Here is a 27,056-nt window from a genome sequence, read left to right on the forward strand (position 1 = left end):
AAACTGAAACCTTTTAAGGGTGTTTGTGGAGAATGCCCCCTTTTTTAGCAACATATGAACTGTGAGTGATTAGCTGTCAGTCCATAAGTTTTATATATGCCTTCCCTGCCTGGAAGAGAGGCACCATTTTCACAGGTTCCCTCAGTTTCTCAGTTCCTGCCTGGAGCAGCACTGGGAAGGGCCAGCAGGTGGTGAAGCCAGGCCTTGTAGGTCACAATGAATCCAGTGGTTTGTGTTTTTCTCAGGAGGGCATTCGGACTTCAGGTTTTGTGCATGTGTTACGAAGCTCAAGCTGGTATCATAGAGTCATAGAATGGCTTGAGTTGAAAGGGATCTCAAAGATCATCTATTTCCAAACCCTCTGCCATGGGCAGAGTTGCTACACACTAGGTCAGGCTGCCCAGGGCCCCATCCAACCTGGCCTTAAATGCTTCCAGGGATGGGGCATCCACACTTTCTCTGGGCAGCCTGTGACAGTGCTTCACCACCTTCTGAGTAAAGAATTTCTTCTTAACATCTAATCTAAAATCTTGCCTCTTTTAATTTAAAATCATTCCCTCTTGTCCTGTCTCTATCAGACTGTGTAAAAAGTCAGTCTTGCTCCTGCCTTATAAGCTCCCCTCAAGTACTGGAAGGCCTCAATGAAGTCTCCCCGGAGTCTTCTCTTCTCCAGGCTGAACCAGCCCAGCTTCCTCAACCTTTCTTTATAGGAGAAGCACTCCAGCCCTCTGATCATCTCTATGGCCTTCCTTTGCGTCTTCTCCGACAGCTCCTTATCTTTCTTGTGTTGTGGGCCCCAGGCCTGGATGCAGTACTCGTGTATTTGTTCGGGAAACTGTAAGAGCAACATAATGGATGGACTAAGAATAGGTAACTGTCCAAAGGTGACAAAGTTTACAACCTGCTTCTCCTTCCAACCCCCAGATCACTCCGTTATTTATCCACTTGCCATATTTTTTTGTAAGAAGGGCTTGATATTTCCTTCACAGAGCTGTGGAGAAGATTCTCTGTGAGGAGGACAGGAGGAAAAGTATCCATTCACTTTACTTCTTTCTCTATATGCGTAAGGGAGAAATAACTTTATTCCAGCTTCATTCTGAAGAAATTCAGCAAATACACCATCTCATGCTGAGGGATGCTGTGCTTTCCTTCATTGCCCCATTACTCTCAATTCAAAGTGTTTGTTTCAGAGGCAGTCTTATCCTGTTACTCTGTTACTAGTTGGACCTTTGAAATCAGCTTTCTTCGGTTGTCTAAATGTGTCTCTGTGTCTATTTGATCCTGTGTGTCGCCAGCCCTGTTTGCCTTGCCAGAGAGAGCTTTTCTACAGTTTGCAGTAAGGACAGCCAAAAAATTGAAACTACAAATTCCAGCCACCAGTACTTTACTACCATCCCTGCTACAAAGGCAGCTGACTTGCCTACATAATATTAGCCAGGTATCATTATTTCAAGAGCAATTGGCGTGGCAGTGGCAGAGCTGGCCAAGCACAGTTGGTCTGCACTGAACCTATACCACAGTGAAGCCATGGCCAAAGGGATATGCAGTTTCTCTGGGTCCATCAGAAGAGTACAAATGTAAAGGGTTGTTGGGAGACAAAAAAATGTGACCCTGATTAATACATATTGCCAACTTGTCATTTTGAGGATCAAATTATGCATATAGGCTTGCATTTTTTTTCAGCTAGCAGTTAGATAAATGAGCACCACCAGTAAGAATGTTTTCTTGACAAGAAAAATGTATTGTAAAAGTTGAAAATATTTTTTATAATTGGAAACCTAAACCAATGCATGTCTGTTGTAAGCAAGAGTTCCAGAAATCCAGGATGATGTACTGTTGCTGAAACTTGTTGGACTGGTGCTGAGCTTTCACAGAGTCTGTCTGCCGTCTGTATCTACATATGCTGAGAAGTGATAATCATGTTCTGTTTTCTTGCATTCCATTAGTGCTGAGTCTCTTACAGAGTAAATTGATGTGCTTAAAAGATTGAAAACATCTTAGTAAGAAGTTGTGACTTTGACCTCTTGACCTGGACTTATTTACAAATCTGTACCCTACTACAGCTGGTTGTGTGGGCTGGGGAGTCAATGAATACCATGGTCACATCACTTGTACTGAGGAACTGGAAGGCTTGAATAATGCTAGCTTGATAAGTCCTCCTATGCTTAGGTGTAGCTTTGGTTTGATAGTATGATCCATGACAGCAGCTTTGTAAGTGTTCCATAGATCAGCACTGAGTAATGAACAGCTATCTTAATCCTGGGTTGTGCATAGGCTTTTCCATCAGCAGTGCAGCTGTACAGAATAGCTGCTATTGTAAGCTGTTAATTAAAAAATCTGACCTTTTTTGATCTAGCTGGAAGGCTAGTATCATGAGAATTATCCATTCTGTTTTACTCCCGCTTACTTTTTTCCATGATTCCCAGAAGCAATTCAGGGTTTCTCATTCCAGGAATCATGTTTTTGGATAGCATTCTTAAGCTTATCGTTCTTTTAGAGAAAGTATTAACTGTAGCAGCTGAATAAGCAGTTATTACATCATAGAAGTCTAAAGTTATACAAATTTTTACAGAATTTGACCACATTTTTTTGCTTTGAACTCCTTCACAGTATGGCAGTCCTTTTAAGATTAGTGAACTACTTTCTTTAAAACAACCGTATGCTGCTACATGTTTTACCAATGTCAGCATAATTCATAGCCAGCAGATAAATGCATCATGTGCACAAAACATTTTAATTACTGTGACCTTTAACTACTTGTTATCTGATAAGTCTCCTTCGTGACAGCTTTTATAAAATTAGAGATCTGAGTTCCAGCTGTGTTTCTTCTGTCCTTTTCCTTGAAAAGGACTCCTGGAACTTCTCTCAGAATACTGCACGTACCACCTTAACATCAAGATAGGGATCCTAGTTGTTATGATATTAACATGTAGAGTTTTCACAACTCAAGTTCTCACAGCTGCCCTTTTGCACATACTTTTTAATAGGGATAGGGTGGTGATGGAGATGCATTTGATTTTATCCAAATTAGGCTTGATTTTTCTCCTGAATCGATCAAGTAACCTGCAAAATCACTATATCTGAATGGGAAGTAAATGTTACAATCTTAACAGATCTTGATTTTATCTTCATATCTTTGTCTCATGATATCAAAAAGCTGAACGATTGTTCAGAAGCTTACATAATGGACCACACAGTGTATTTCTGCATATTACAACTTTCCTGTAGAGTTCTTCCTTCCAAATAAAAGTGCATATTTCATCTGAATGTAAACAGTATCATCAGCCTTTTCCCAGAAATGCTTTGTCTCTCAGATGCCTGAGATTTCTTGGTCTGACTTGCATGTAACATTATGCACTTGGCAAAACAGTTTTAGAGGCACCAGGCTCAGAGGAGCAGTACTGTAATGTGTATTTGATCTCTGGCATTCCAGCACAGAGGAGTGCTATGAGCTGCTGAATTGCAGTAAAAGCCATGCAGTTATATTCAGGAAAAAAAAAAAAAAGAACCATCACTTTGTATACAGTAAGTGAGATTCCTTGAGATGTTTTTGTCAAGGTAGTTTCTATTGTCTGCTTTCCACTACACCTTCTTTCCAGGTGCTCTGTATGATGAACTTCTGGTTATGAGAAGTGAGGACATGCTGTGGCCACCCCATGCTGCTCGTCCCCTGAAGAGGGTGAAGAAGCCACAAATGGCCTCAATAAGAACTGCTTGCCCAAAGACTTCCAACTGGGAGCCACATGAATATGCACATGTGCAGTTCAATCCAAAACACTTGAAAAAAAAAAAAGTTACAAGACAGAAGTTAAAGTTACAATAAATTTATCCTGTTTCTAAATAATCATTAACAACTCTTAATGCCAAAAAAATCAGAATAAATTCCAGTGCAGTCAGGAGATGAACCTTGAAGTGTGAGATATGCACTTTTAGAGATTTTGCAAGAGTGGAGTTTTGTCCACGATTGACCATTTTTTAAAGGCAAACTATGAAGCAAAGCTAGGGAAAATGTTTTTCACTCTTTTATTGTTATGTATGAGAAGAATGGCCTTGAGGGTGGAGTCCTTTTTTTCTGCTTGTTTTCCACTTCCCCCTGTTCTCCAGAGAGTTCTGGCAGGATCTTTGGAGGATATGAATTCTGATGTCACAAAAAAAAAAAAAAAAAAAAGAGCTTGGACCACAGTTCTCCCTCAGCAATCTATCCAAAAGCCTCTTTTTCTGGACACACTTCTACAGAGGAAGTTGCTTAGCTTGGCCTGCTTTGAATTCTTGAGTTATTTGGTTGGAGTAGAGGTGTATTGCCAGAGCTGGGAGGAAGAATCTGTGTCCAGAGCCAGGGATTGTCCTTCTGGAGAGGAGTTTTGCTAAAGACCCATTTGTACAAAGCCATGCAAAAGCCTGCAGCCAGCTCTGCACTTAAGTTAGATGTGTATCATTTTTCAGCGTGAGTAAGATTAATTGCAGTCAACAGCACTAAAAAATACAATTATTTGTAACACATTGTATGAAATTTGATGCATGAAATGTTTGTTAGCAGTATACTGGCAGACAGAGAGGACCAGACAGGATCCCCTATTCCCAAAGAAGAGATCACACACAAATGTATGTCTTTCACCACAGGCAGATATTTATTCACAAGACAGATTTTCCCTGCATCATTATAAGCTGCAATTAGCTCTCCGACACTGGCATAAATTTTGGACACACTGACGAATTTAAGAGAAATATTGCCTTGACTTCAGAGTTACAGTTTTGATCAGTATTTTGGATATGAAAGTAAGACTAGAAGAATGACCTGGGTCACTGAGTACAAAGCTCTCTTACAAGCTAACATTAAATGCAATTCCATTTAGAATTATAATGATTTTCTTATTAAAGAATGTTTGGTTTCCTTGATCCCATCATTCTGATTACTGTTTTACCTCTGTAATATTTGTTGACAGAAACCACATATTTTCACAAGCTTTACTTATCTAGGCTTAAAATACAGTCTGTTTTTTCCAGCCTCCCCTCATATACCAGGGCTTTTATTCCCCTGACCATTCTCCCAGCTTTTCTTTACACATTTTCCATTTTGATTTAATCTTTCCTAAAGAGGGATAGCCAGAATTATTCTCAGTGGTTGAGAAACTTGCACAGTAGGAGTAGTAGCTTCCTTAAAGGTACCTACCCTTAGATGACTGATACATCCTAAAATCTTATCTCACTTTTTTCCTTTTTGCTTTGAATTGTTAGGTTATAATCAGTTATCAGGAATATAGCTTATTCTCTGAAAACAACTGTGTAACTGGGGAGGATTGTCTTCTTGCTTTCAGCTGTTCTTCACTGCTCCATGAATGAAAGTCTGCCAGTTGAGGAACTCATGTAAGTTCCTTCTGGTCTGTGTCAAAGTAAATGTGATCATGAACAGGTTAAATAACATTTTGATTTATTTTAAGCAGCAGGTTAGGAGGTGGATATGCAGACAGGTGGAAGGAGGCTGTAACCCTCAGACAGCAGGAGTGCTTGGAGAATAACTTCATAACTAGTATGGGGAGAACCAGAGGAGACAGAAGCATGTTCTTTCCAGACTCTACAGGAAGTCATTTGTGCAGCTCAAGATGGTGTTGACTGCCATTGCCACAGAGGCACTGATGGTCATGGTCATTTGCTTATGGGCAGTGTGGTGTCCACCAGGACACTCAAGTCTTCTGCAGAGCTGCTTTCTGGTTTGTTAGGCCCCAGTGTGTACTAGTGGAGGGGTTTATTCCTCTTCAGATGCAGGACTTTGCATTTCCCTTTGTTGAATGTCTTGCAGTTACTCACTGCCCAGTTCTCCAGCCTGTTGAGCTCCCTCTGGATGGCAGTATAACCATCCTTGGCATCAGCCACTTCTCCCAGTCTTCTCTTATCTGTGAACTTTCTCAATATACACTCTTTCCCAGTGTTGAAGTCATTAGTGAAGATGACCTGGAACCAATATTGAACTGTGAGGTACACTGCTAGTTACTTGCCTCTAGCTGGACGTGTGCCACTGACCACAGTGCTCTCAGGCCTGGCTGTTCAATTTTCAGTCCACCTTGCTGTCCTCTTAAAACCTGTACACTGTCTCCTTGTCTCTGAGGATGTAGTAAGAAAAAGTGTCAAAAGCTTTAGTGAAGCCAAGGTTAACAGCAGCCGCTGCTCTCCTTTGACCCACCAGGCTGGCCACCTCATTGTAGAAGGCTCAGAGATTGACTAAGCACATTTTTCCCTTCATAAATCCAAGCTGACTTCTTCAATCACTTTCATATCCTCCTGTTCTGAAAAGGTTTCCAGGAGGATTTTCTCCATCAACTTCTCAGGTAGTGAGATGACACTGACAGATTTGTACTTTCCCAGATGTTCTCTCTTGCCCTTTTTGAAGATGAGGGGATATTTTTTCTCCTGTTCTTCAGGAACTTTTTTCAGTCAAAGATAATCAAGAGTAGTTTCACAATGACATCAGCCAGCCCCCTCAGCACTCCTGGGTGCAACTCATGAGATCAAAATCAGTCAAAAATAGATGAAACAAAGATTGCATATTTGTTATACAAGAAGCTGTTCAGTGTCTGGACTGCAAGATAATTAATAGGAAAATGTGACTCATGTTTTATTCCAAGTTCTGATACACCTGCTGTGCAGTGAACTTTTGCACTTGGAATATGAAGCAAACCTGTAGTGATTGTCAGTTCATTAACGGTATTTAGTTTTCTTCAACTAGATATTTCAGCAGAAATAATGCTCTACACAGATAATTATCTTAAGTATGCTTTTCCTCAAGTTTCAGGGTTGGTGTCAATTGCTATCCATATAATTTTTCTCTCATGTTAAGTGATTAACATATATACCTTTCTGTCTCTCTGTACAATTTTTTTTGCATTTTCAGACATGCTTTTGGGTGAAACAGATTAATTGTATGATAACCTCAGGAAAAAAAATAGTTCTGTAAATTAATTTATAATGAGATTCACTCGTCTTTCATATCATGGTTCCTTATGGCTACTGCCACATTTGATAATAAAGGAGTGCAATGTGGCATACCTCTTTATTGTGCAATCTCTGTCTGAACTGTTTTCTGCTAGAGTATCAGTCCTTGGTCTGTGTCTTTATTTGGAAGGATAAGGGAAACTATGGTTTACTTCACAGATGAAGGAGTACCTTGGGCTCATTGCAAAGTATTAATGGATGGCTCACTGGGCCATGGCTGCCTTTCCGGATAGGGGCACTATTCTGTGTGTAGGTTAGGAAGGGAAAATGAACTGTCCTTCTTTCTTTAAACTGATAGATGCAGTAGTATTTATTAAAGTTGTATTAAATATATTGTTGTGTTTTTCTTTCTTTACTCATTTCTGCAGATCTTTCGATGGAAGAATGCTGTGAAAAAGGTGTTGAATGGGCAAACAAAAACAGAATATGTACTTCCCTACCATTAATTTCCGAGTCCAGAGAATGCAGGTATACTGTTACATATTATAAATTACATGAAAATAAAAATTCTAGAGTAAAACCATGGAAATGGCAGGTATGAAAGCTGATTATAAGGTGAAGAATCTAGCTCTTAAATCAAAGTTTTTGAAAGCCGTGTTCTTCATTCTTGGAGAAACCTGAAGAGTGAATTCACTTCCATTAAGTCTTTTAAATTTCTGCTGTTGGTCTAGTGCAGAGCCACCCTGCTCTAACCTGTTCATTGTGCACTGTGTCTCTTAGAAGGTTTTCCACTGTAATGTGGTCACAGGGCTTGAACTCAGCCTACAGTCAGTGTATCTCAGCATGTCTCTACTGATGTCAGCAGAGCATCTTCACTTTATGCTGACTGAAATTGTAGCCCAAGTACAAATTTTTGAATAGAAGCTTTTGAAGAAACAGCAGTTCATGTACATGAATAATATATAGACTGTGTAAATAAATATGTATGTATTTAACACAATCTCTTAAAACTGCCTCTTTCTCTGTGATGCCACACAGACAACTGTCTACGGCTCTTTGTTGTATTTCTTGATGGGGGAGCTTTAAGCTTAAGTCAGGGGGATTGCTAGTTATTTAGAGCATCCAACTTCTGTCAAATGTATTCTATTCTGTTGAACAGTAACCTTTACTTAATATATTTCTTAATTCAAATTAAACTTTATATGATACTAATTTATTTTATGCTATCTAGCAAATGAAATAATGAAGTTAAACATTAAAATCAGCTGCACAGTAGTATTTTGGTTATACTGAATATCTTATATGATTGGAGAAACATTTTTTCTCTCAGTTTGTGTTTTTGCCATTAATACACTTGTTACATTTTATTTGTGAAGCTAACAATTTGTGGTTGTAGTTTGAGGGACAGCTTCACAGACAATTTTATACATATTACATTGCCTCCTCTGTCTTCTCAAGTGGATTGCAAAGTGATTTAGCTTCAGTAATTGTAGAAGTGTTGGACTGGTCTTTATTATGGAAAGAATGTTTCTCACAGTCCAGTCTGTTCATGTTTTCTGAGTTCTGCATTTGTATTGGCATTGAAAGTAGCCTCTTATGCAGAAGAACTGACAGATAGGACTTCAATCTCAATTTAAAAAATGCTTGAAGAATCAGAAGAGTTACAGACAAAACACAAGGGAAAAACAGGAAACCAAGTTTATTGAACAGTCTGGGAGCAAGAGTCTGTACGATTATAATTTAATTACTCTGATGTGAGATTCTGCTGTAAATGTAATTCATTTTCAAAGATTGCCATTTTAAAGAGTCTTTAGGACTTCATAGGAAAACTGAAAAAACATAATACTTCGTCTAACTTTTGTGTATAATTGGCATAATACATAAATTATAGTGATGTGATAGTAAATCAGTAATGGGTAAACTTGCATATTCTGTGAGAAGTATGAGCACTCAGCTGACAAAAATGGAAGTGGATACATTCAGTTGCATCTATTCATGGCTGTGGCATAAATAAACATAACTCCCCTTGAAGCTTGGCTCCAAGCTAAAAAATGGCTAAGTAAAATTGGCACTCTTAAGTACTTTCTTATTTTATTGCAGTTATGGTTGCAGACTGGCATATCTGCAAAAAATACAACAGAATCACTTTATGATGCTATTTCAGACACAAATAAGTAAGAGCCAATGTACTCTTTTTTATTAGTGTAACTGGAACCAGAATGAACGATGGGAGAACATGATTCCCTTTGCAAGCACGCTTGGGTAACAACACTGATTTTGCACATTCATTCCAATTGCACAGAGATGTGAGCAAAACCAAAACCAGATTGATTACATTTGCTGACATTTAGGCGGGGAGAATATGGCACAGGATATCTTATTGGTTACAGATTTCAAGAAGAGCTTCAGATTTCAAAGCTTGCTTTCTATATAGACACATACACAGCAGGAGCTGCTGGGGGCCAGTCTGTCTGATGTCTGTCATTTACTTAGTTGTTTAAAGCACAGCTGGGATCTTCTGACTATTTACTGCATCATGATGTTGAACAAACAGTCTAGAAAGCCTTTTGTTTAAAAAGCCATGACCTCCTGAGTGTAGAATCCATTAATACATTATGCCAAAGGGTGCTTGGTTTGTCCTGCATGTGCAAACCAGTGCCATGATCACTGGTTGTATGAGGAATACGCTGCCTTATTGAATTACAGTGCACCCACCTGACCTTTTTCCAATCATTTAAAGCACATTCATAGGAATCCAGAAGGATTTCCATGCAAACACTGCCATTCTAATAACTACTGTGGTTTCTAGAAACAAGCAGACAGTTGTGGACTTCACTGTCTCTTTAGGATCCATCCCATAAAGTCCCTTGTGATTGCTGAGGGACTTGCCATCTGTATGAGCGTCACTGAATATAGGACAGTTCGTAGTGCATGTGTACGTTCTGCACCAAAGGTGAGCCAGCCCTCAGTCTGAAGTTCACATGAATTCCTAAGATCTGTTTGTTATTTGGCTGCATTTAACTTGAAACACAGCTCCTAGCCAATTGTCCAATCATGTCTGCAATCTTTTATTGTGATTTCTTGTCTACAAATTAGTATAACTCCTTATATTGTTGCTCTTTAAAATGACAGTATTTTTTTGTATGCTCTCATGACTCAGAAAGGGTGAGCATAGGGTTTTAATGAATGATGAATTTAGCTGTCATAACAACAGCTTTTTGCCCATTCATCCATTTTCTTGTAATGTGGTCAAACTCACAGCAGCTGGAAACAGCTGCCATTTTTTTTTTTTTTGGAACTCAACCTGACCGATAAATCTTCCTTTCAAAATGTAGAGTTTCCCCTGCTCAAATCTCTTAGCAAATGAACATAATTCCTGTGCCAGAAATAGCGTATCTTCATATGACAATTGCTTGCCTTTAGCATTGCGTAAAGTCTTTTTGGAATTACATTTCAAATAACATTATTCATAATCGGTTTTGCAAGAATGCATTAAAAACACACAACACTCTGCTAGATGCTGCACACAAACAGAGCAAAAAGTTGATCCATGTTCCCAAGCAGAGACTAGCAGCAGCACTTGAATTCAGACCCAGATAGGAACACAAGGAAGTAATAGGACAAGACTGTTTGGAGTGATAGGAACCAGATGTTTAAATACTGGTAGATGGTTGTTGATTTATGCCATTGTAATCCTGGAAGAGACTGAGACTTCAGACATCAAATTTATGACAGTTTTGTGTCTGAAAAAGCTGTTTACTTCTTGAGATATTTTCCTATTTGTCATCTCTTCTCTGTAGCTTGTTAAGTGTGCCTCAGTCATTTTTTGCTTTGCAATCAGATGGACAGACAAACAATGCTATGCTGTCAGAGTTTTATTGCCACTCATGTAGGATGATTTGCTTATTTCATCACATGAATAAAGGCAAAATCAGTCCTTTCTCTGCCACAAAGTTATCAGTACCGTTTCTCTACATAGTGTCTGGCATTGGTATAATTTTACCTCTTTCCTTCAAGGAAATTTTATTAAGTAAATTACAAAGTCTAAATATGGATTGCAGCTGATTAATTTTGAGGCTTGTTTGAGTTTTACTTCAGTCCCTTGCTAACTTGCAACATATGATCAAACATATTTACAACAAGCATTTAATTGTTGTGGCACTCTTTACTTTCACCTGCCATGTATCATTCATAATACCAGATCTTGCTCTTGCTTGTGTAGCATGTTAAACTTCGAGCTGAAAGGACTAAGGGTGGAAGATTCAGCTTGTATTTGCAGAATAATTCTAGAGTGGGATCATTCCCTTTTTAAAGCAGTTTAGTTTACTTTTAAAATCTTTTGTCAAAAGCCTTCCATTATGCAAGCTACACAGATGCATGTCTAGCACCTACACAGTTTGAAGGCTAACCAGCAGGAGAGATGGAGAGGTTAATGAAGAGATTTTGTTGCCTAAGTGAGGGTGACAATAAACAAATTGTTTTCAGGGCAAAGTTAAGTTATAATGTTTTTATGGAAAGAAATAGAAATAAAAATAGGTAATTAGGAAATCTACATTGGTTTAGGTGTATACCCTCTGTGAAGAATAATAATAAAGATGAAATGGAAAGTAATTGTAAAATCATATTGTAGAACCGTAGAACAGCTTAGGTTGAAAAAGAACTTAAAGATCATCTATTTCCAAACCCCCTGCCAAGGTCAGGCTGCCCAGGGCCCCGTATAACCTGGCCTTGAATGCCTCCAGGGATGGGGCATCCACACTTTCTCTGGGCAGCCTGTGACAGTGCTTCACCACCTTCTGAGTAAAGAATTTTTTCCTAACATCTAAGTCTAAAATGTTGCCTATTAATTTAAAATCATTCCCCCTTGTCCTTTCACTGTCAGACTGTGTAAAAAGTGGACCAGCTCCAACAGTTCTGCATCCTTCTTTTGCTGAGGGCCCAAGACCTAGATGCAGTACTCAATCCAAGTAGGGCCTCACGAGGGCAGAGTAGAAGGGGACGATCACCGGCCTCTCCCTGCTGGCCACTCCTTTTTTGATGCAACCTAGGGTATGGTTAGCTTTCTGAGTTACAAGTGCACACTGCAGGTTCATGTCCAGCTTTTCATCCACCAGGACCCTTCAATCCTTCTTGCTAGGGCTCCTTACTGGAAGAGCTCTTCTGGATGGCATCCCTTCCTTCTATTATGCCAACTGCACCACATAGCTTGGTGTCATATGCAAACTTGCTGAGGATACATACAATCCCACTGTCTGTGTCATTGACTAAGATGCTGAAGAGCACTGGTCCCAAGATGCACCCCTGGAGTACACCACTTGTAACTGGCCTCCACCTAAACATAGAGCCACTGACAACAGCCCTCTGGCTATGACCACCCAACCAATTCTTTATCCGCCAAATAGTCTAGCTTTCAATTCCACATCTCTCCTATTTGGAGATCAGTTTCTTTTGTGCAGGACCGTGTCAATGGCCTTGCAGAAGTCCAGGTAGATGTCCTCAGCTGCACTTCCTTTGTCCTCTGATTCTGTCACTCCATTCTAGAAGGCCTTCAGATTTGTCTGGCATGATCTTCCCTTGGTAGCACCATGCTGGCTGTCTCAAATCACCTCCTCATCTCACATGTGCCTTAATTTAGCTTCCTGGAGTCTCTGCTCCATGATCTCCCCAGGCACAGAGATGAGGCTTACTTGCCTATGGTTTCCCAGGTCTTCCTTTCTCCCTTTCTTGAAAACAAGAGTGATGTTTTTGTTTTTTTCCACTCACCAAAGACTTCTCCTGGCAGCTGTGATTTTTTAAATATGATGGAAAGTGGCTTGGCGACCAAATCAGCCAGTTCCTTCAGGACACTGGGATGCATGTCATGTGCCCTACAGACTGGTACACATTCAGTCTCATGAGGCAATTTTGGACTTGCTCTGCTCTTACAGTGGGAGGGATTTTGCTCCCTCAACCCCCACCTAAAGGTTCAGGGTCATGAGAGGTGTGGGAAGCCTGAATGCCAGTAAAGACCAAGACAAAGAACTCATTAAGTACCTCAGCCTTCTCCATGTCTGTTGTCTGTTGTCACTTTTCCCTTCTCATTTATCAGAGTGGGTACATTCTCCTTTGCCTGTCTCTTCTGATCAGTGTCTCTAAAGAAACCCTTGTTATTTTTCACATCCCTCGCCAAGTTTAGTTCCACCTGCGCCTTGGCTTTCCTGATCCCCTCTCTGCATATCCACACAGCATTCTTATATTCTTCCTGGGCCACCCATCTCTGCTTCCACTGCTTATACTTTACCTTCTTTTCCCTCAGTTTGGCCAACAGGTCCTTGCTTAGCCATGCTGGTTTCCTGCCTCCTCTGCTTGATTTCTTCTGCTGGAGAATGGGGAGCTCTTGTACTTAAAGAAAAGTATCCTTATAGTGCTGTCAGCTCTGTTCTGTTCCTTTGTCCCTGTGGATAATTTCACAGGTGATCTCATCCAACAATTCCTTAATGAGGCCGAAGTTCGCTCTCCTTAAGTTCAGGGTCTTGACTCTGCTCTTTGCCAAGTCCATGTTCTTCAAGATCACACTCAACCAGGGCATGTTTGCTGCAGCCCCAACCACCTCCAACCTCTTTTATGATCTTCTCCACATTGGTTAGCACCAGGTCCTGTAATGCTTCATTTCTGACCAATACCTGGACCGGGAAGTTATCCTCAATGGATTCCAGAAGTTTCCTGTATTGATTGCAGCTTGCCTCATCAACAGGCTGTCCCTGATCAGGTGTCCTGTAGTAGACTCATGACCACCAGATGTCCTGTATTGGTCTGGTCCCTAATTTTAACCCACAAGTTCTCAGCCTGGTCATGGCTGTTTCTCAGAGGCAGCCCTTCATAATCTATCCACTTCTTAACATAGAGAGCCACTCTCCCACCCCTCTTGCCCTGCCTATTCCTTCTAAAAATCTTGTAGCCCTTAATTGTAGTATTCCAGTTGTGTGATTTGTCACGCCATGTTTTTTTTGTGATAGTAATTAGGTCATAGTTTTTTAATTGCACCACAGTTTCCATCTCCTGCTTATTTCCCATGCTGTTTGCATTGGTGTAGAGGTGCTTCAGTTGGGCTATTTGACTCGTTACCTTTTTGGAGGAGCCTTCCCAAATTCCTCTGTGACAAATCTGAGGTTTTCCCCCACTGCTTCCTGAAGTGACAGTGTTCCCTGGCTCTTCTCTGTCACTGAGCAGTCCCTCCCCTTCCGCCACCATATCTAGTTTAAAGCTCTGGTAATTAGGCCAGCCAGCTTGCTGCCTGGTATGTTCTTCCCCTCTGGCCAGTTGAGTCCTACCCAATGTCAGCATGCCCGGTGTATTCAACATCATAGAACTTGAAACCCTGAGATTGATACCACCTACACAGCCATTCATTCAGCTGGTCCTTTTTCCTCCTTCTGCTCATGTCCCAGTCCAACCAAGAGAATTGAGGAGAACACTACATTTGCTCCTGATCCCTTCAATGTCTGCATAATTTCTTAACTTGATTTATAATCTAATTACCTTACAATGGAATAAATTCAATTTTAAATGAACATCTGCAACAAAGAATAAGTATTTTCTAAAGATCTGAGTAATTTCTGTCTGTTGGAGATCCATGAATAAAATCCATCTTTCAGAGACTAGAATACGCAAGATTTTAGCTGAAATATTCTGAGTGAATATCAGTAATGATGTCAGATGGTCCTAGATATCCCATATTTAATGTACTTCATCCTAGTAAGATTTCAGCCATATTGTAAATGCATATTATAAGAATTTAATTCAGTAAAGATCTGTTATGCTGTTTTAACTGAAAATCAGAGTAAAGCAGATGAGGAAGAAGTAGCTTTTTTAATTACTAGGGGTAATTAAAAACAAAAGAAAAGAAGACAACCGAAACCAAAAACAAACCAGGAAAGTAGTTCTCTAATTTCTTTTTTCAGAGATAGTACACGGGAGAACTTATTTTTTTTCTTACAGAGAGACAAATCTGGATGTCCTACCAGCCATTAGAGATGGTTCCTTTACTGTGAAGTAGAAAGTGAGTATGGATCATGTTAGGGTCTAAGGTAGGGGAATATATAACTTAGCAAAGGTAGGGAGAGAGAATCTTCATCTCAGAAGTCTTGGAGTCTAAATTGCTTCTGGTGACATACTGTAGATACCAAAGAATGGCTTGGGCTGGGAGGGACCTTAAAGATCATATAGTTCCAGCTCCCCCACCACCAGCATGGGAGCTGGTGAGCAAGGGAAAAAGGCTGGTCAGCTGGACTGAGCAAATGAAGATTAAGACCAGTACTGTACAATTTTTGTAGCATTTTTCTCTGCCATCTTTCAAGGGTTTCTGCCTCTATTATAGCCACACAAGTGTTTACAGTCTCAAGCAATATTTGTTGCCAATGTAGCTTCACTGTAGGATTTGGGCAATTAAGTGTAATTTTATTGTTGTTCTGAGAATGAACAAATGGTATTTTAATCTAGTATTTCCATTCAGTTGGAAATTCCTTGTTACAGTTGGGGTGGGCCACATGACTTACGAATACATCTGTGGGAAACATTTTGAGAAACTTTTTTGTTTTGGTTGCAATTGCCAATTTGTCAGGGATTTCAAAGAGATTCTTGTATTTGAAAAAGAAAAGAAAAAGAGAAAAAAAAAACCAGACTGGAAATCAAACAGATCTACTGAACAACCGCTGCTGTTTGTTTATTTGTGTGTTTGTCTGTGGCCAACATCTCTAGCTTCTCAACAGGACTAAAAGGATCTGTAAAGTCTCAGCTCTCCCACTCATAGGCCTGAAGCTCAGGTTTTACAGGCCTGCAGAGCCCTGACAGGCAGACCACCTCAGAGCTGGGCAGGGACTGGAAATTCTGCTTCAGAGGGAATCATAGCAACAAAAAAGCTGCATGTTCTTCCAGACTGGATCTAAATCAAATATCAAAAACTTCATATATTCTGCCAAATAAAGTTACTGTACTGGGCATAACTTCTAGCTATGACTTTAGAGTCTATTTTTGAATAATTTGTTCATGAAGATTGCTTGATTTTTGTTCCTATGCCTTGAAATTCCATAGCTGTTTTTGTCCATGTGAGATCTGCACTGTCAGACCATTACAAAATCCAGTAAATAAGAATTAGGAATCTCCAAGAACGTAGCTTGACATCCTTGGATCACCAGCATGCACAGCAAAGAAGAGCCTGAGCCCCACAGTAATGTATTCAGTGTCATTGGTCTGTAAGATATGCAAGGCTTCCCATGCTGTATATTTCTTATCAAGCTTTAACATACCTGGGCATGCCTTTTAAGTCCCTCTGTTGTACTACAAATATAATTAATTTATCAGCTTGGAGTACGTTGGGAAATTTTCCTTTCCCCTTAGAAACTCCTGCAACTTTATTCCCAGTGAACGGCATAATCAGAAAACAGATGGATATGTTTATATCTTGTGTTTATATCTTGTGTTTATATCTTGTGTGTAGTCTGATTTGTTTCTCTTCTTTTTTTTCTCCTCTTCCTTGGTGTCTGTTACAGGAGAGAGTGGTGGGAGAGCATTAAGCCTCAAGCTCTACCCACAATGCTAGCCGATAAAACAGAGTTGCATGTTGGCGGAGCGGTGAGAGGGGACCTATCTCCTTAAGTGGATGACAGATGTAGGGGAGTTTAAAGCCTCCTTGCTCAGAATTTTTCTACAGGAAGGAGACATTTTTTTCAATTCATTCAATGAAATGGAGAGGAAATGATTTTATGAGCAGCAGAACTAACAAAACTGAGTTTCCTTCTTCACTGTCTTTCTTCTCCTCTTTATTGCAGTACACTCTGTTTCTCACTGTCCTCAGTAACTGCAGTCCATGCCATATTTCCGCTTCTCCCACAGAGTGACACTCTGAGCCTCCTTCACTTATTTGAGCAAGGGTCAGCAGATGCTGATGTTGATTGGCCATATGATTGTGGACTCATATGGGCCTGCCATCGTATGAGCCTGACTTCCCTTTTCCATTAGTGGAAGATGCTGACTGGATTCTTACCATTCTCTGTTTAGCCACCAGCTGTGATAATGCTTACCAGATTACAGTGTCGTAGAGTAATGTGGCAAATGTAGTTGAAGTTATCCATTTACTTCAAAAACTGTTGTAAGAGACTGCAGGGTAGACAGAGAGTTTAATTGCATTATACATATCACCTTAACTGTATTAAACAAGTCACCTAGACATTCTATCTATGCCTAAACAATTTCACTTTGTGAAATTTCACTGATGTCCACAGGAACCTCTTTCCATGTGACTAGAACAAGTGCTAATTGCCAAACCCAGCTGCACTATCTGTTCTTGACTTACATGTGACATTCTTCTCCCATTGCTTCCATGCTCTTGTCAGCATGACTCAGGTGCAGTGCTGTCGCAGCAAGCTGGAGGAGCGCTACTGTTCAGATGGGATTGAATTTGCCAGCGTGCGTGAGGAGTGTGACTCACACATTGGTGAAAATTCCACCTGTGAAGCTGAATACTTTAAGGTGAGTTATCAGAGCTACTCCTGTTCATCTGTTCAGAAATTGTATTGACTAGATTAGTATTAAGGTCAATCCCACAGGTTACTGTACTCAGTCCTGATGCACTTAAACAGTTCTTCCCCACCTACGCCTCTAGTCTCCGTTAAAACAGTGAGCTTTGTGCTTCTTTGAGAGAACAGTCCCTCTTTGAGTGAAGCAGTCTACTTAATTACATTTTAGCAAAGACATATGGTAAATACAAAAGGGTGGAAAGTCTCAAATGAATAATTGGCTAGGAAACTACTTTTGCAACAACGCAGTGTAGGAAAGCCTGGTAAGAAACTCAGGCTCATTTCAGACTTCAGGTTTGATTAGAGTTTCATAGCCTAAAATGGTGGTCCTAGGGGTAGGACTGAAGTAAATCCTCACAGTACATTTTATAATTCCAATTAGTGTACATGTCTTCAGTTAGCGGACTTTGATTTACAATTTAATTGAGACATCTGTAAGCTTGTAGTAAAAGCATTTGATACTAGAATAAAAATGCCCATCGATGGTATCTTTAATTATGTGTCCTATCCTCCACGTTTATTGCTGTCTTTATCTCTCCTTTTTTTTTTTTTTTGAAAATGATCATAGTCTTACCACTCTGCAGAACATTTTTGGAAGAAAGTTCTACCAGTAAGTCTGTGACCTTGACCTTGACCATGACCCAGTTACAGTCTGGTCCTATTATAGATTTCGTTCATGGTGGTGAAAATGTGAAAGAGATTTTACTTCTTTGCACTACTCAAATTGCTGAATGTTTTGGTATCATAGGATCATGGAATCACCAAGGTTGGAAAAGACTTCCAAGATCATCCAGTCCAGTTGTTCACCCACCATCAATATTTCCCACTAAACCATATCCCTTAGTACAACATCTAAACATTTCTTGAGCACCTCCAGGGACTGTGACTCAGCCACCTCCCTGGGCAGCGCATTCCAGTGCCTGACCACTCTTTGTGAGAAGAAATTTTTCCTAATACCCATATTCCTGGGAATAAATAAGTCAGCATAGCTCATGTCACATAAGTCTTTCCCCTGCAAAATGCATGTGTGTAGGCATTTATGAACATTCTCTGACCTTTGGTAACCCCAAAATGTGCTTCACGGCTGTCTGAGAGAATGTTAGTAGTTACTAGAGCTTGCTAATACTTAAACAGTAGAAAAGATTGTGGGCTAATGCCTGAACCCATGTTTCGTCCCTGTTCAGTTCACTAATATGAACATTATCAGTGTTATTTAATGTTTATGAGCCACATTCTGGTCCTCTACTCCCTAACAGGAATATCGACATGCACATGTCTAGCTGTAGTACCATTATTGTAAATAATCTCTTTGATCCATGATGGTCATACATGATTTATGAACTAGCATCAGTGAATAATTCGTCATTTTTTTGCTGATAATATTTTTCGCCTGATGACCTGGGTTCATTCAATATACTTGGTGATTATACCCTGCTGTGGTAAAGTAAATGACATTCACATCAAGCTTATCTCACATGGACTTGGATCTCATTTTGCCTAGGCTGGTCCATTTTAGTTTAGTTTAAATAACACGGGAAATCTTTCAGATCTTCTTTGTCCCCTTCAAGGAAGCAGAAAGATTGGTTTGGTATTTCATTTATTAGGATTACTGGATCAAACGAGGCAGCTAACTTTGTTTTGAATCAAAAACTTGCAATTGGAAAGAAGATAAAAAGTCCACGCTATGAAAACATTTCCCTCAAGTTTTACACTTAGGCTGTAGGCATAGGTAATAATGGGCATAATTCTATTTCTTCAGGTTTTTGGAATTACAACTTCTCTTGCCTTAAAAAATGAATACAAAATTAATAATAAACCTTTAAAGTCTTCCTCAAAAGATAGCAACAAATGCAGGTTTTATTGCTGATACAGGAGATTTAGAAATTGAGTTAGGAAAGCTTCTACCTGTGCAGCTCTACAAAAGGGGAGAAATTTGTAGACATTTGACATTCTTTAAGATGTTTGGATATCTTCTCCAAATCACAGATGCTTTTTTCCAAGGACCAAGGTACATCTTTCTCAAATTTTGTCAAAAATATTTTGTTTGTATATATTAGTTGAGCTTAGCATTTTTATTACTTCGGCCTGTTGAACATAGTTTTAATTTTGGTTCATCTCTTCAAAAAAATGCAAAATTGCATTGAATTGCGTGTACTTTCTCTGACCGTTTTTCTTAGCATCTACTAGTTAGTCTGGATTTCAGCAAGTGAGAGACCTCTTGTGGACAGACTTAAAAAAAAACCAGTGTTAGTATACGGTTTACCCTTCAAGTTTTGGTAACTTAAACAGTGACATAAGTAGTAAAGAATTATTATCAAATGCAGCTAATCAAGAAAGCTTATCATAGAATCATAGAATTGCTCAGGTTGGAAAAGACCTTCAAGATCATGAAGTCCAACTGCAACCTCAGGGATGGTGACACAACCACCTCCCTGGGGAGCCTATTCCAGTGCTTAACAACCCTTTCTGTAAAGAAGTTTTTCCTGATATCCAACCTAAACCTCCCCTGGTGCAACTTGAGGCCATTTCCCCTTGTCCTGTCACCTGTCACCAGTGAGAAGAGACCAATCCTGCTCTCACTGCAATCACCTTTCAGGTATTTGAAGAGAACAATAAGGTCTCCCCTCAGCCTCTTTTTCCCCAGACTAAACAGCCCCAGTTCCTTTAGTCTCTCTTCGTAGGGCATATTATCCAAGCCCTTCACAAGCCCTGTTGCCCTTCTTTGGACCTGCTCCAGCACCTCAATGTCCCATCTGTACTGAGGCGCCCAAAACTGAACACAGTACTCAACATCAGTGACAGCAATTTCAGATGCTTTCTAATCAAATGAAAAATAAAACTTCAGACTTCTCATAAGTAACTGTTGCTGGACTGAAATATATATGCAAGCTTCATTTTCATGTTGTTAGGCACTGGTGATTTTTCACTCAATGAAGTCAACCCCAGCTATCAGGACAGTACAGTAAATGCTTATTTCTAAAACAACTGTATGGCATTGCAGCATGTACTTGTTCCTTTTGGTGTGAGGGCAAAACATGAGAGCAGTGGAGGGATCATAGGAATAAAGGTGGGACAGAGCTTTCTATCACAGAAAGGTTATGGTTGGAAGAGGCCTCTGGAGGTCATCTGATCCAATCGTAACATGAACATCAAGTCATGTCTTTGATGCTGCATGGTCTTTTGCAGGTGAGAGACCAAGCAAAAATGTTTGAGACTTAGCAGGATCGCTTAAAAAGCAAAAACTTAGAAGCAGTGAAAACATGGCATGCAGTGGTTCTAGCAAATGGGTGGATGGTCTGCCTCTAGGCAGCTGGCAGCCTTTGGAAAATGGCTGCAAACACATTAAGAACTGAGCTAATACAGACTCTAGACTGCATTTCAGTCTAAAGTATTAATAAACCAGCAACCCTGGAAAAAATTAGTGTGAAAAAGAAAATTTTGAGATTAATTTTATCAGGATAGTGATAGTTATAATGACATAACGCCTTGTGTCTTGGCGTACCACAGAGCTCTGTGAACATCAATTAAACAAGCCTTATTGCTGCTATATTATTACCATTCCACGGTGGAAGAACTGAAAGAGAAACAGAGAATTAAGTGACTTTCCAAGTTCGCAGATTACATGTGTAGATGAGTATGCAAGTGTAGAGAGTTCTAAGTGTGTTCTGAGTATGAGGCCATCCATCAGCTTCTTCATCCTACTTCTGTAGTTGAACAAGAAATCTTAGGCTGTAGAACTTCCAGTACAGAATATTTTAGGGTCAGTATTAAAAGCCAGCTACGATAAACATCAGTTAAGAAAATGTTTGACGCTTTCCATCTCTAGATAATTTTGCCATGGTATATCAATCTAAATTATTATCATTATCAAGATGTTAAATGAAGATGGATAGTGCACAGTTAAAATAAATATAGGCTTTAACAAATGGTTCAATGTGTGCAATTATGTTAAACGAGGAGTCAGTTTCTCACAGACGTTTTAAGACATAGCAGGCTCTATAGCTGAAGATTTACATTAGCTGGAGACAGAGGTTTTTTAAGTGCTGTCTCAGCTTGTAGGAGATAAAGAACATATGGTTATTCAGCACTTCAAGAACAGCAGGGTGAATGATCACTACAAAAACATCCAGAGGAACTCTGTAACTCCCAATTTGAGCATTGTGTGACAAGACAAAGAAGTAGATGTGAGTTACTTCATATGCATAACAGTAGAAGCCAGTGAGGATATCCAGAAGGATGTAATAGGACAATTTGGCAAATTATCAGCTGTAACTCAACGTTTGGTTGTCAAAAGTACATGATCTTAAGCCAAACAATGAATCTTCAGCTCAGTTTTAATTTCTGTATTCTAAAAAATGTTTGCAAAAATTGGAAATCCACCAAAATTTTCGACATATTTAAAACTTTGAGAAGGATGCCTCAGGAAAGTATTAGACAAGTTAGACAAAATAAATACTCAGAAATGTGGCAATTCTTGAAAAAAAAGATCAAGTCTTTATTTCTAATATCATCCAGAATACTGGAATATCCCAGACATGTTGGTGATGAAGCCAGAGCATCTGCTGCAAAAAAAATAAAAAAAAAAAGAAGAAACAAGGAAAAAATATTTTATTATTTTACCTTCATGCTATTCTATGCTTTAAATGAACGTTTTACTGCCATATAACGAGAGAAACATAGATGCAATGCCCTCTATGGGAAAACTGAGATATAAAAGGGGCACAGAGATGTTAAAAGTTCCCGCTGTTCTCTGCTGTTTGAAATTGGGGTGTGCAGGCAGAGAACAGTGTAATTCTGTATACACAGGTAGACAGTTCTGGTCCTCCACAACACCATATTGGTGTATTTGTGCACAACATTCACATATACATATTATTTATGAGATCTACATAATGAGATCTACATAAGTTTGGCTGTATGTAAGCAGATCCAGAGCTCACTGAACTCAACTACAGATTAAAATATCTGAGGCTAAGCATAGCAGAAGTTGTTGAAGAATTTGCAGAAAATTTTGACCAGTTTGCTGAGGTGAAATAACACTATTGACGCTACTGAGAAAACTGATTTGTTTGGGACTAGGATATGACTCTTTTTTTTTTTAAACAGAAATGTTGTTACTGTTGTTTACTGGGAAAAACTGCCCAAGTTCAAGGCCAGAGTTGTGAACCTAACCTGAAGATAGGATACCAGTGTGGAATTGTCTTCAGAGCTTGTTGTGTGAAAGGTCAGGAAGGCACAGATGTGTCCATCAGTGATGACGCTCCTAAAAAGGAACAAGGTATTTTATGTTGCAAATTTTAAAAGACTGAGACAGAAAATGATATGGGGTACAAGGACTGTTTGTATTTGAAAGAATTTCTGCTGCAATTCCCCTAATTTGAGATCTTCTCTAACATTTTAATGATGCATGTATATTGGAACTCATTTTTTGTCTAGTGATGGCTGAAATGTATATTCCAAGAAGCTAAACAATTGATTCTTTTAATTGGATTTAAAAGCCAAATGGACTTTGCCAGCTATGTGGAATTCCAATGTTGCCTTTTGTGTGAGACAAGTGCCCGCAGATTTGAAATGCTGGAAGGACTGATCATTTCTGGACAACATAGTGTCTGCATTTCTTTGACATTGTCAGAGGAGAGGGAGATCTGGACCGCAGCAGCTCTTGGCACACCTCTCCATACCTAGTCCAGTCCACAGATCTGAAGAGAATCAGCATGGACATACTGATTCTTACAGACCTATTTTTGTCTTTTTTCACCTTTCACTTAACAGACTTAACTGAAACTGCAGAAAAGTCATGCTGTAGAATTCTGCTCCCTTCATGGACAGCTGAGCACTGAAAACATGCACTCTGGCTTGTAGATCATCAGTGGCAGATTTTAAAAATGGACTACTTAAACCCCACAGCAAAAACTTGCACTAGTGTGCCTGAGCCAGTGTGTTATCAGACTTGTTTTAGATCTTTGAAATTTTGCTTATGTCAGTGTACACCCTTGTCAAGTAACCCTTAGAAATAGCCTGCAAATTTCTTTGTGTACTGCTGTCACAGCAGGGAAATTGCCCTTGTCCGTTTGCTCTGGCTGCAGGGTATGTAACTGCAGGGTAGATACCTTGCATGTAGCTTACTGTGTCAATGCTAGGAATTTGCAGGCTCAAATTATTTGCATGACAAGAGAAATCTATCAATACCTGAAAGTGCAGAATTGCAAACACACTGTGCAGTATTTCCCCACTTAATTCCATGGGCAATTGGCACTCACAATGACCATTAATGTAAAGATATCAGCAAGTAGGGCAGGACAAAATTCTTTTCACTAAACTGAGAGACAACCATGTGGTTGAACGTATGTCAAATATTCCGTAAGTCACAGAATCTGTGTCAAAGAAAGGCAGAGCAAACAACATGAATAGACACTTCTCTTCCATCTTGTAAGACAGCTTCTTAGACTAGCACCTTGTGTTTGTATTATGCAATAGCAAGGCACACAGGAATTATGCTGCAGAGGGTAAGACTGAGTGACTCCATGTGTGATACCTTCTTGGTCACATAAAGAGAAATCTCTGCTACTACGTCCCAGAAGTACTCTATAAAGTCAGACCAGACTTGGGCAAACTACAATAGATTCTCTGTGACCAGAATGTACCCTTATGGCTTGAGGGGTCTGTGTACCAACTCAACTTTGTGCACACAAACTTGCTTCCACATCCATGATGTAGTATTTTCTTGTAAGTAACCATGGGTTGAAAGGCATGTGGACAAGTACTGAAATGTGACTAAGCTTCCTATTCAATAACCAGAGTATTTTGAGATTGCGTTTTTACAAACATCACTACCAGCCTACCATTTCTGAAGTATTTAAATTAGTGGGGACTGGGGAAGTCCACTAGCTAATTCTTTGGCCAAGGAAGGGGATTCAGGAGTGGATGTATCCAGCCTTTTTATGCCCTTAATGTAGAAGGAAATAACTCTCAGGAGACTTGTATGCAGCAAACATACTGCTGATCATGAAGTATATTTGAAAGAATGCTATAATTAGGTTCCCAAAAGTTGGGTGTGGAGTTTTTTTGGAATGTAGTCTAAATAAATAACTGAGGTTAATCTGATTTTCATTAAGACTGTAAGTACCCCAAGCTACTGTAAAGTCAGTGGAAACCAAGCATGCCTCAACAACATGTTTTATGAAAATCAGGTTAAGCTCTGGTTAAAAGCCTAATGGTAAGAACCTGCGTTTGAAAATCTCAGCCCATATATGATCTGATTACAGCATGACTTTCATACTGAATCGGTCAGCTGGAAAATACCTCATGGGCATATGCATTTGAATGTCAAATTTATGTATGAAATAGCTGTAAAAGATGTAAATAATGCTCTTTAATTTTGTCCCATTGTATCCCAAAGCTCTGGTCTGAACCCCATCCCAAGCAGGCAGCTTTTTACTGTGAGAAGAAAAGGGCTTTCTCTTCTAATGCCTCTCTCTCCTCTTTTTAGTTGAAATTTCAAAGGAGGAACTAGACCAGGAAGATCCTTATCTTCATGATGGCTGCAGAGGTAAGTCATGTGACTAGTCCTGTTAGCCAGGTCTTTTGTGATTGCCTCCAGTGAAGTTTAGCAGGCTTAGATCTAGTGATTAGTCCAAACCTTTTGCCTAAGCTAGTTAAGAGTAAAAATAACAGAATCAAAATCCTTTTAAAGAAATAGTAGACCATTATGTGATGCCTCAGTTGTTCTTAAAGGAAGACATTGTCTATCGTGGTGAAGTTGAATCTTAGCCAGCTGAAGCTTAGATAGTACATGTAACTTTCATATTACTTCTAGTTGATAATACCTCTGTTGTGTTACTTATTGAATGCATGGAGTACTCTGGATTCTTCAGATTATATGGATGCTAAATTAAATATGTGCATTCTTTTATTCTCCTCTTGGGATAATCAGAGTGATTGGATATAAAATTGAACTTGTTTCCTTTTGAGATTTATCTCCTGAAAAAAAGGAAGAAAAGCATCTAGTGTCCTCATTAACTGGACAGTTCTGACTCATGGGAAGAATGTGTTGTTGGGTTATTGTTCTGCTAAGTATTCTGATTTACTGCTTGTCACATGTGATTTATATGTCTATAAACTTAAAACAGTAGTGATATATTATGTTCTACAAGCATTTCAAAACTAAGTAAGTAATGTATTTAGGTTAAAATCAATTTAATGGACTTCATTTCCAGTTGAGAGATGATTTACTGTGCTGCATGTTGTTTTGGTATTAAATTCTAGAGAGGCTGGAAATGTATATAAGGTCATTAGCTTGTCAAAGCCAACACTAGCGCTAACCCTTGTCTCTAGCTGCTAGTGATGTACAAGAGATGGCATAAAAATGTGTTACATATTTTCCTAGCATTATTTCTTTATGTAATCAGTTGTTGCATTTGTCAGTTAATCAGCTGTCTCTAAGAGATGTATTGTTGTGACTAATTACAAATGAGAGTTTCTGTCTGCAGTATATTTTCTGATAAACTTGGCAAGCTAAAATTACTTGTGATTTTCCAAACTTCACCAGGGGGAAACTTAAATTTCTTAAGAAGTACAACTTCCAACAGTTTGTTTTGGAGTGCTGTTATGGCACATGGGGAAATAAATTCTATTATTCCAGCAACTCAACAATAGATTTTACTTTGCTTAGCTGGTGCTCACATTATTAGCAGAGGTTCAGAAAGCAGTAGCTGGCCATCTCAACTCAAGACTATGATTCCATGTAGTGTCACTGCCTTTGCTTGTACTATGACTGAAGAACTAATTTCCTGTTTTCTATTAATGGCTCTCATTGGAAACTGTGATAATTTTTAAAATGATTTTCCTTAATTCACTTGAAAGTTTTAGTTATGATAGTTGCATTTGCCCACGTTGGTAATGCTTATCTCAAACTTCTTGTTTAATGCCTATCCAACCATTCTCTTGAAAAACAAAAGAAGATAGATTTGTACTAAGAGTTTGTACTAATATCATCAATATTGTTAAAACAAATAGTTGGAAGTATATAACTGTTTTTCTATTCTGCGAATATTAAAAGGAGAGGCACCTTTGTCCCTGGTGACCCACAAAAATAGGTTTCTACTTCAGTCCCTACCCTCCAGCTTCAGATATGAAGCTCTTACAGCTATAGACACTTGTGATACCAATGACCAAGATCTGCAAGAGGAAACAATACCAGCGGCTTGCAGTGGATATCGTAAAAAGAAACACTATGTGCTTGTAGTGGATAACTCCCTGTTAAAAGGCACTGAAGCTCCTCTCTGCTGGCCTGACAGGGAGTCTCAAGAGGTCTGCTGCCTCCCAGGAGCCAAGATCTATGATGCTAGCAAGGGTGCCGCAGCTTGTCAAGAGCTCTGACTACTATCCACTACTGCTCTTTCATGTAGACTTGAACTGGAAGCCAGATCATGGGCAGAATCAAAGAAGACTATAAAGCCATGGGACCACAAGTAAAGAACACTGTTGCCCAACTTTTCAGTTTTTCTAGTCAGAGGAAAGAGGAAAGCCAGAAATAGATGTATGATGTACATCAAGTCCTATCAACTCCTGGCTATA

The 27,056-nt window shown here is 39.4% G+C and overlaps 1 protein-coding gene across 3 annotated transcripts in view; it reads left to right on the forward strand.

Annotated features, from left to right (window-relative positions):
* FBLN1 (fibulin 1) overlaps positions 1-27,056 on the forward strand; it is a 100,076-nt gene that overhangs the window by 12,594 nt on the left and 60,426 nt on the right. For all 3 annotated transcript variants that reach the window (XM_021393120.1, XM_021393110.1, XM_021393099.1), the window contains exons 2-5: positions 7,356-7,455; positions 17,298-17,433; positions 22,587-22,758; positions 24,970-25,029. In XM_021393120.1, coding sequence (XP_021248795.1) covers positions 7,364-7,455; positions 17,298-17,433; positions 22,587-22,758; positions 24,970-25,029 — 460 coding nt within the window. In that variant the 5' untranslated portion in view covers positions 7,356-7,363. The remainder of the gene's footprint in view (positions 1-7,355; positions 7,456-17,297; positions 17,434-22,586; positions 22,759-24,969; positions 25,030-27,056) is intronic.

Source organism: Numida meleagris, chromosome 1 (genome assembly GCF_002078875.1).
Source record: "Numida meleagris isolate 19003 breed g44 Domestic line chromosome 1, NumMel1.0, whole genome shotgun sequence".
Lineage (NCBI taxonomy): Eukaryota > Metazoa > Chordata > Aves > Galliformes > Numididae > Numida > Numida meleagris.